Source organism: Panicum hallii, chromosome 3 (genome assembly GCF_002211085.1).
Source record: "Panicum hallii strain FIL2 chromosome 3, PHallii_v3.1, whole genome shotgun sequence".
In the NCBI taxonomy this organism is placed as follows: Eukaryota; Viridiplantae; Streptophyta; class Magnoliopsida; order Poales; family Poaceae; genus Panicum; species Panicum hallii.
The window spans coordinates 10,430,104-10,439,995 of record NC_038044.1 but is presented as its reverse complement, the minus strand read 5'-3'; the positions used below and the strand labels follow the sequence as shown (position 1 = coordinate 10,439,995).

Here is a 9,892-nt window from a genome sequence, read left to right as displayed (position 1 = left end):
TAGTAACACATAATAGTTATTATTAATCACCGAAACATATCCCTCATGGGTCTTAGATGCGTTCATCCTTAAATTGAGTGACAATGAACGATCTTTTAATATTTATTTAATTATGAAATTTAAGTGACCTTGACCAATAATTCCAGCAAGTACGTGAAGTCAATAATAAATGTGCTTGTGAAGGAGGCAGTAGTCAAATAATAGAGTTGTCATCTCGTTCATCACATGTAACAGTTAAGATCGGTGGACATATGCAAATGGATTATCTTCTAGTACCCTTGTGCGAATTCCATACCTTCTAGTAAATTGTCTCTACTATGTAATTAGTTTTCTATTTGATTAATACTATTATTTTTTCGGAACCTTCCCGGAGTCGTCACATGCATCCCCGATCTAATTAATCATGTGACGTAAGTGCCGATGACATCTAAGAATAAGATACCCATCAACAAAGGACCACTGTCATGGTAAGGTATAAGTTTACATGCTCCCTCCATCTACAAATTGTTGTCGCTGACCATTGATAACAATTTGTAAATACTTTTGTTTTGAAATTTTTTTTGCTGGTTAGTTTAGTTTTTAAAGTAATCAACACCAATAATTAAAAAAACGGAATGACTAACTACAGGAAACTCTAACATCGTCTTAACTTGCAGCAGTTTCTCACCGACCACCAATCAACCATTAACAATGCTGCAAATTAGTCTTGACTTTAGCTTCCACTTTATGTTCCTGAGGTAAGCTCTCTTCCAGGGGTTAAGAGATAAGACAAGCAAATAGATACAAGAGTTACGACACACTACTAGCTAATAGGATGCAAAAATGAGAGTTACACAATGTTAGATATAATACATCTAGCTAATACATACAATTCTCAGAGATAATAACAGACCACCTAACAACTTAGGATATGGTTTACCATATCGCAGCCTTCTTCAGCACATGCTCTATAAATAGGCCTACATAGGAAGCCTGAGCAGTACCAAGCACTGCCAAAGATTGTGAATTGAAACCAGTTAACAAGACTTGAATTAGTGGATACTGTCGATCATACAGAGGAAAACATGTCGACAAGTACTCCTACAGCTGGTAAGTTCACACTATATTCCATGATTATAACCACGGGACATTTTTCTTCTATTATATGTATATCTATATGTACCTATATATTTCATTATTACCAGTGTCGAGCTATATTTTCAAAATTCAACAACATTAACGTTATAACATTTCTAATGTGTACTGACCGTCCATGTGCATTAAAATATTGGAAACATATCTGAGGTGTTCTCTATATTCTTTGAGCATTCATACAGATATACAGATTTTTGTATTGATAAGAGCTTGGTATTGATATATCGGTGTTTTAAACAGCATAAAAATCGGTATCTATTGGTACTTGTTATGGAATGAATATTGAATTGTTGGTATGTTTTCTAAATGATCATTCCTAATAGTCTGAGTCTAACTATTGGTACCAGTTATTATTTGTCCTCTATAAAAGTTTGTACAAGTTTGTTATATTTTCTATTTATTATAATTTCCCGAGCTAGATATGATGTGAAAATACATGGAAACTAAAGACTATTTTTGAACCACATGTAAGATCTTATACTAAATGATTATTCTAACAGTATGAACCTAACTATTTGTACCGGTTATATGTATTTGTTCTCCATAAAAATTGTATAAGTTTATTATATTTTTTATTTAATAAATTTCCAAGGTAACATATGACGTGAAAATACATGGAAACCAAAAGCTTTTTTTGAACTATATGAAAGATCTTATACTAAAATGATCATTGCTAACATTCCGAGTCTAACTATTGGCACTGGTTATTTGTATTTGATCTCTATAAAAATTTGTACAAGTTTGTTATATTTTTTACTCTCTCCATTTTTTAATTGTTGTCGCCGGCTAGTTCAAACAATTAAAAAACAGAGGAAGTATATATAAAATTTCCAAGGTAAGATATGATGTGAAACACATGGAAAATAAAGACTATTTTTGAACTATATGTAAGATCTTATACGCTACTACATTCGAGGCATTCCTAATTAACACTGAAATATAGAGAGATCAATACTCACGTTGATCCCATGAATCCGTTGATAATGGCTAGAATAGACGACTAACTCTGTAAACTAACAAAGACTAATCAGATTCCAAAGCAATCGGTCATGAACCAGTCCGATGCAACGAACAGTGTATAAATGTATAAAAGAAATCTCTATTCACACTACCGGGAAAAAGCTCTTTACCGAGGGTCAAATAGTTTGTCGAGTGTTTATTTCCGGTCACTCGGCAAAAAGCCTCTTTGCCAAGTGTTAAAAAAAGAAATACTAGGTGAAGTTTTGTTTGACGCTTTTTTCTTGACACTCCATTTCTTTGCCAAGTGCGATTGTTTGGACACTAGGTAAAGAGGTTCTTTGCCAAGTACATTTTTTACACTTGGTAAAGAGGCTCTTTGCCGAGAGCCTTTTTAAAGCATTAGACAAAGATAATTTTTAATTATATTTTAAAATAGTAAATTAATTCAAATGAAAATACTTTTATTTTGGTTATTTCTTCATATGACAAATAAAGGTAAATTTGTTCACAAAACTTATATATCTCTCTTGTAGTTTATGAAATAAAAAATAAATGTATGAGATTTATAAACAATATTAGAATTACTATATTTGATAAAGAAATAATCAAACAACTAAAATAAACTTTGTAGATCTTGAGAAGTTATAAAATTTTGTAGTTGGCCAAATTTTAATTTAAAGTCATCTTATCAATAAAAACTATGTTTGAATTTTAAAAATTCAAAATTTGATTTTTTCAAACAACCTTAGATGAACAAACAATAAAATTTAAAGTTGTAGGTTTCAAAAAGTTATAAAAGTTTATAGTTTGACAACTATTTCATTTAAAATCATCTTATTACATTAAAATGTGTTCAAAATTTTTCACATTTGAAATTCATATTTGTAAACGATCTTGGATGAAGAAAAGATCTAGAAAAGTTATGCAACATTGTAGCTAAAAATATTTTCATTTGAATTCAGTTAGTACCTCAAAGAAACAATCACTCGACAAAGACATTTTTGCTGACTAACTTTTTGCCGAGCGTTCTTTGCTGAGAAAAACATTTGGCAAAGGCTTTGCCGAGTGTTAAAAAGCCTTCACCGAGTGTTTTAAACATTAGGCAAAGTACCCATGTTCAGTATAGTGATTGGCTATAACTTAGATAAAAAAGTGTACAATGGAGAACAAGCCGATCAAACTAAAAAGATAAGCTATTTGCTAAGCACCCAGGTAGAACCAACAATCGTCCATGTTAACTTGACACTGTTCAGAACATATATATCTATCTCATAAAGAGATCGACCCAACTGTAGGCTTTAAGGTGTTAAAAGATCAAGCATGTTTGAGACAGTAGAACTGGAAAACAAATATACCTTCGTTTCTAAATATTTGTCTCTCTTTTAATTCTGATCTGCAGTTTGAAGTTTGCCATAGATCCATCAAATATTGGCGTTAATAGATACCACATACAAGTGTACCCGATTTATCCTTAAATTGAGTGTGACAATGAATGAACTTTTTAGATTTATTGAAAATTATTCATGCCCTCCCACTTTTTTCTTTACATTCAGACAAAATAACTTTATTAGAATTTGTTTAAACGTGGACTATCATATATATGCGATTCTTGACATAAACTAATTGAATTTAACATGATGGATTTAGGAGCAAACTTAAAACGACACATTTGTTGAGAGAGAGTATAAGATAAGCAGTTAATTCATACAAGAGACTGGTTATTGTGATACATGGAACTAATACTAGCAATCCATTTGATAACATCAAATGGTTAATAATAGAAAGGAACCAACTAAAAAGATATACTTTAAGTTGTGGAAGAGTATAAAAAATTATTTGTTCGGAACTAATTATTTAAAATCAATGATTAAGATTAACTGTCGAAAGTTGTGAATTGAAACAAGCTAGGTAAATAAGCTATGACGTGACAATATAAGGAAATGCTATTTATGAACCGAGTAGAAAGTGACAACAAACAGTTATTTGTGGTTGCAAAGATTTCTTTTGAGGTCTGTTGTGTTAATCTTTGTGGTTGCCAAGATTTCTTTTTTATTTGTCGTCTGCTAGTTCAGTTTTGTACTAATAGGCATAATTGATCCTAAACTCAGAATCTTCCTATTTGAACTGCAGAAATGACAACGAAATTGGTTAGGTTTTCATCAATCCTTGCTACATTTGATAATGAGGACCCAAACGAGGCGTTAAAGCGCACTCATCAAGTGGTCGTCATTCCTGTTAGTGGAGAGCAACAGTATATTGTCAAAAATGACCCCGTTGGGGGAGCAGCATTGTGGATAGGTGTTTGTCCAGCACCTGGTAAGCGTAAATGTCTTCACATATTTCATCGATGATTTGCTTTATTCAGTTACTCTTTCCGTCCCTTTTTGAACTAGAAAGTGTCATCTAAAAAAAAAAGGATTGTGGTGATGCAGAAGGGAATTCAGTCAAGGAGATCATTCCTACTGCTGCCAAAACCATCAGTGACGCTGCTACCGAGGTCAAGCGTGCTGCTGAAAACATCAAGGCCGAATTCGAATCTTTCATCAAGAACGTCACCAAATCCGCCAAGGTCACCGATGAGGATAGTTTCAAGAACGCCAGGGAAGCCGTTGAAAAAGCCATAAACAACGCCCAAGATGCTGCGTTCAATGCTGTTGCAGCCGCCACCGATTTGGAAACCGCTGCTAGCATCGCCCTTGACACCCCTGCAAGTAAGATATGGAGAATTATTTAGTTTTTGTTATTTACCAGAGATCATTCAAAGTAGACCTGTAACTGCATGCTGCTATCACTTACTACAAGCCTTTTTATTATTTACCAGAAATCATTCAAAACTGACTTTAAATTGAGTATAATAGACTATTAATTTATTTCACTGTAATGTAGAAAGGAAATAATTCTATTATGAAAATATTTACTCAAACACAAAATCTATCAATACGATTTATGAATATTTGGAAAGGTGCTGCTCCTCAATTATTGTTTTTTAGAAAACATTGAAAGAATTGGAATGGAAGCCCCAACACATTCTTGCCTTGCATATTGAAGATCCCTAATTAATGACCACACAGATTCTATTCATATTTATTTTCTTTGGAATCACTGTATCACCCGAATTTTAGAAAAACAGATTGGACATTAAACTTGGTCTAATGTCAGCGGGGAAGCAATTGATCACCATCTTAATTATTACCCGATCTTATTTACGCTGCAATTTGAGTTCAGATGCAAATAACACCACTGTGCAAAAATTTGATGGAGCAAGGCATCCTCAACGACCACCTTCGAGCGACAATTTGACAGCGGGAGCAGAGAAGGTAATTCAGAACAAACCAATCTGGTACTTCATTTTTTTAGGAACCAGGAATATCTATTAATATTCCAGCTAGCATCTGCAATGAGAAGCACACATATTTGTCCATTATTGCTAATTTATTCTGCCTATGCTACCAATATTCTCTTTCAGTTAAATGTGCAACTTACTTTCAAGAACTATACAACATCTCTTATGTTTTTTCTTGATCAACCTAACAAAGTCATTTGTTTTATACATATTTGGAAATTTCTTGTGATTTACATAGCTATAGTGCTTGTTTATGTGTAGACCGGTATCTATGCAAGATGGGTGTTTTCGTAACAGAATTTCATATAGCCCTTTGGGTGGCATACTTAATTCGATCGGTAATAAAAAAAAGGGCAATTAGGTCTTTTACTTTCTTCACTAATCTTTTGGAAGCCCCCCTATTTTTGTATGATTAGATTGAGGGAGTCTATGTGAATTATGTATCACCTCATACAAATTGTAAATTAGGACCTGTTCCAGTTTTATCATTGATCTCAATAGCAAAAAAACTAAATAAAAAAATATTTTTACAATGTAAAATGGTTCTACTGTAAACACTGAATCCAAAGCATTTGGCCTTAGCACTCGCTTGTGAAGGTGCCATCTTTACATGCAGTTGTTCTAGTGTAACCGCACGGAAAAGTTGAATTTTCAACAGCGATCTGATTGTCGCAGTTGCAGCGATCGTTTGAAGAAAAATATTTATCAGTACCTTAGAGAAATCGTTCTGTAGTGATCGTGGTTTGTGGAGAAGGATTAATTAGGTCAATAGCTGAAGAGGGGTTATGGTGGAACACAAAAAATAAAAGCTAACCATTTGTGACGAAATGTGTTAGTGGAGCTCAAGCTGGATCTAGTCATAATGATCCGTAATTGCTTGACGGCACATGCAAAACTGGTAAAAAAAATTAGGAATTCATTAATTGTGATTTTTTAAAAAAAATGTCAAGTACATAATTTTAGCTTTCAAAATACTTATACTCTCTTCGCCTTTAAATTATTGTTGCCGACTAATTCATTTTTGAAATAACTAATGACAACAATTAAAGAACGGAGGGAGTATTTACTTCAAAATTCAATAGATAGGGTTCCCAAATGTATGTTGTTTGAAAATTATAATTCTTGCAAAGTGCAAAAACTTCAATATGTTTTAAGTAAACTTGAATTCTGTACGAAGCAATAGGTTCTAACATGTTTCGCTTTATAGCTTGATTGTACATTGAATAATTTCATTTGTCATAGGTTGCGAAGAGCAATAAGAACGTCAAAGGAAAAGGCAAAAAATGACCGTACATGAGCGTTGAAACACAGAGAGTGAAGATTCCCGGGCTGAAACCATTAATCAAATAATGTTTTGATTCTGGTGCTGAAATCTGTAACATGTTCATTCCTCCAGCTGGGTTTCATGTGGCATTTTGCTTTTGCAACCTTGGTTATTTCTCTATGTAACTTTGGGACTTTCATATCTTTCGTAGTTCTATTTGATGCCATTCATGTGTAGTTCTGTATTGTTCACGTTTATTGTTAGTTCTGAACATGTGAATCATGTTTACTGATGTAAAATTATAAATATTTATAATTGTGAATTTTTTATAGTACACTCCCATTTAATATAACTATGGATACTAAATTGCAAATGTTCCATGTAACGTACACTAGCAATATATTGTACTCTCTAAACAAAATGATCTAAGAAACATCATATAAAAAGAGACTGTGACACCCTCAAACCTTCTCCCCCCTGGGCTGGAGCCCCTCTCGCCGAGGCCCACCCACCTTCCCTCTAGGCTGCGCAGGCTAGTGCCCCAGCTCCCCTCCCGTCTCTCCCTTCACCCGCACTGGGCCAAGACGACAGCCCACCAGGTCGCGCCCTCCTTCTCCTCACTTGTCTCACTGGAACGCGGCCCCGTGCATCCAACTCGCCGACATGTGGACCCCAACCGTCAGGGCCTTCTTCCAACTCGTGATGGCCATAGACTCCTCCCAATCTCTCCATCGATTCAAATCCCCTCCCCTCTAACTTGGACTCTCATCTATCTCTACTTACAAACTCTAATTCCTTGCAGATAGAGCTCTCCCGCTGCTATATAAGTCACCCCCGAGCGCACCTTGGTTCCCCTCCTCCAACCACGACAACCCCGATGAGCCGCCACACCCTTCTCGCGCTGCACCCACGATTCCAAGGACGAAGCGACCTCACCGAGCCCCAAGATTTGTTACCCAAACTCTCGCGCACGATCCCAAGAGGTTCGTGGCAGAGTCCGGTGCCCGGCGACCTCCTCACGACGCACGCCATCCACCGCCGCCGCCTCTGCACGTCGCCCGGTGCACACATGCCTCCCCACATTCCGTGACAGCCCTAGGTGAGCTCTCCAAGTTCCTATCCCCTCCAAGCTCGTCAGCAGTGAGGTCCCATGGCTGGAGGCCCTCTTTGACGTGGTCTCCGGTGTCTAGAGATACAACTATTTCATAATTGGTTTGTTGCATATGATAGGACATGTTGATCAAGATGAGATTATGTTTGATTGGTTGTATATGAAACACAAAATAAAAATAATATATATATATTAAAAATATATAAATAAGTGTGGTCTAGTTTTGTTTGTAAAAATATCAATAACACAATGCTACAATTAGTTTTTTAATCATATATATAAATTAAAAGATATAACTAGAAAGTTAAACAAAAAACACATCTCAATTCCTGTGCCTGCATCAAACCTATCTGGCTCCATAGAGAAGCTCATTTCACTCACATGTGTCGAGTCTGTCCAGAGGCTACTGTTTGCATTAGTTGGGACAGGCTCCTGAAGCAATATTACAGGCAACCGAACACAGTGAAATTGCATACAGCGGGCCTGGTTGGCCGATATGCAACTAACCAATCGCCTCCAAAGAGAAGCCAATCGGGATGTGACGAGTGTTCAGCTGCCGTGTTACAAAGTGTCAAGCAAAAGACAAGATGGGCGTGATCGACGTTGCATGGCGAGGAGAACGATGTCGGAGTATCCGAACTAGAATCGATGGAGTCCAGTAATCAGCCGATTCCAGAAAGTAAATAGCGATAGAAATAAAATCTTGTGAGGGGTCCTGATCGAGATAGACGCGTACCCGTTCCATCCTCACATAAGAAGGGAATTGGTTTGCTGTTTTACGTGGAAAATAGTTGTTCTTTCGTTACGAAAAATGATCAATCTTTCATTGGTGTTGGTGGCAATTACCAACAACATAGTCTACCAAACCTGTGTGGCTAGTCTACCAAACCTATGTTACCTCTAACTAGCGAGCTAGTCTACCAAACATGTGTGGACTACATCAAGCGAGCCTGGCCGTCATATGCAACCTACCAAAAGAGGCCCTAAATGGATCAGTTCAGATGGCGGTTTTGGAATCCTGATGGTCGAGGACAGGACAAAGGGATGACACAACACAATGCCAAAATCGGAACCAACTGGACTGATTCTTTTTTGGATTTAGTGTCTTCGGATCTGTTCGCTCCATTGTTGCAGCAGACACTTGGCTTAACGCGCACATCTGACTCCATATGTTCTTAGCCAATATAGACGCTTATTTGGCAACCATATGCAGTGAAGAAAACATCCTCTCGTGTTTTAGGGTTTGTTTGGATCTTACGAACTCTGTCCACAAATGTTTATCATTTGAATTTTTTTCAAACCTTCATTTTATTCACAAAATTTTATGAATATTATTAATTTTAATATGAATTAATTTATTATGTATTGCACTTTAAGTATGACTTTACTTTATTTTAAAATCTGATTTTTTTAAGAAGATGAGTGGTAAAAAACAGTCAAACAATAAACATTTATCGGCTCAGAGAGTAATTAGCTAATTAATTGTCAAAGATGTTATCCTCAATCATAGACCAAGTTACTCTTGTAGCCGAGTCCTTGGATGATTTAGGGGCAACTTGGCGAGTAGAGAAAGATAATATTTACGATGTAGATAGGTTCAGATTCAATATATTTACGATGTAGATAGGTTCAGATTCAATACTTACGTCCTGTATAGTGGTGTCTTGATTATAGCGCTTAGCTTACAATATGCTTGATGGCTAAGAGCTATGGATGATTTGATCTGAAACCTATTACCTCCTTTTATAGTGGGGTTAAGGTGGATTATAATGACAAGTCCTATATCTATATGGGTAAAATATCCTTATTTGAATCCTACTCTATCTCGTGAGATCTTGATCTGAGTAGAGTCCTGATAGCGTCCGACTATGCAGCTCCTTGGTGGCTACGTCACATTTCTTATTGGGATAGGTAATTTAGCATCCTATTCCGCATATTGGCCCTCCACGGGTGTATACCCTTAGGCTAAGTCCTTAACACTATCTTAAGATATTTTTTTTATAAATATCTATCATATTTGTTGGGATACCAAACTGTCGGTAGCCCAGCACAGTAGGTAGGTAGGGTGTCGGGTAGTGAT

The 9,892-nt window shown here is 36.1% G+C and overlaps 1 protein-coding gene across 2 annotated transcripts; it reads left to right on the top strand.

Annotated features, from left to right (window-relative positions):
• Positions 1-987: 987 nt before the first annotated feature.
• Positions 988-7,037, top strand: LOC112887332. Of its 2 annotated transcripts, none has more exons than XM_025953475.1 (5): positions 988-1,089; positions 4,225-4,410; positions 4,530-4,805; positions 5,320-5,411; positions 6,680-7,037. In XM_025953475.1, the coding sequence occupies exons 1-5, from the start codon at positions 1,065-1,067 to the stop codon at positions 6,722-6,724; spliced, it is 624 nt and encodes a 207-aa protein (XP_025809260.1). In that variant the 5' UTR covers positions 988-1,064; the 3' UTR covers positions 6,725-7,037. The 2 variants fall into 2 exon arrangements, with proteins under 2 accessions (XP_025809260.1, XP_025809259.1); XM_025953474.1 differs by having other exon boundaries at positions 4,527-4,805.
• Positions 7,038-9,892: the final 2,855 nt, after the last annotated feature.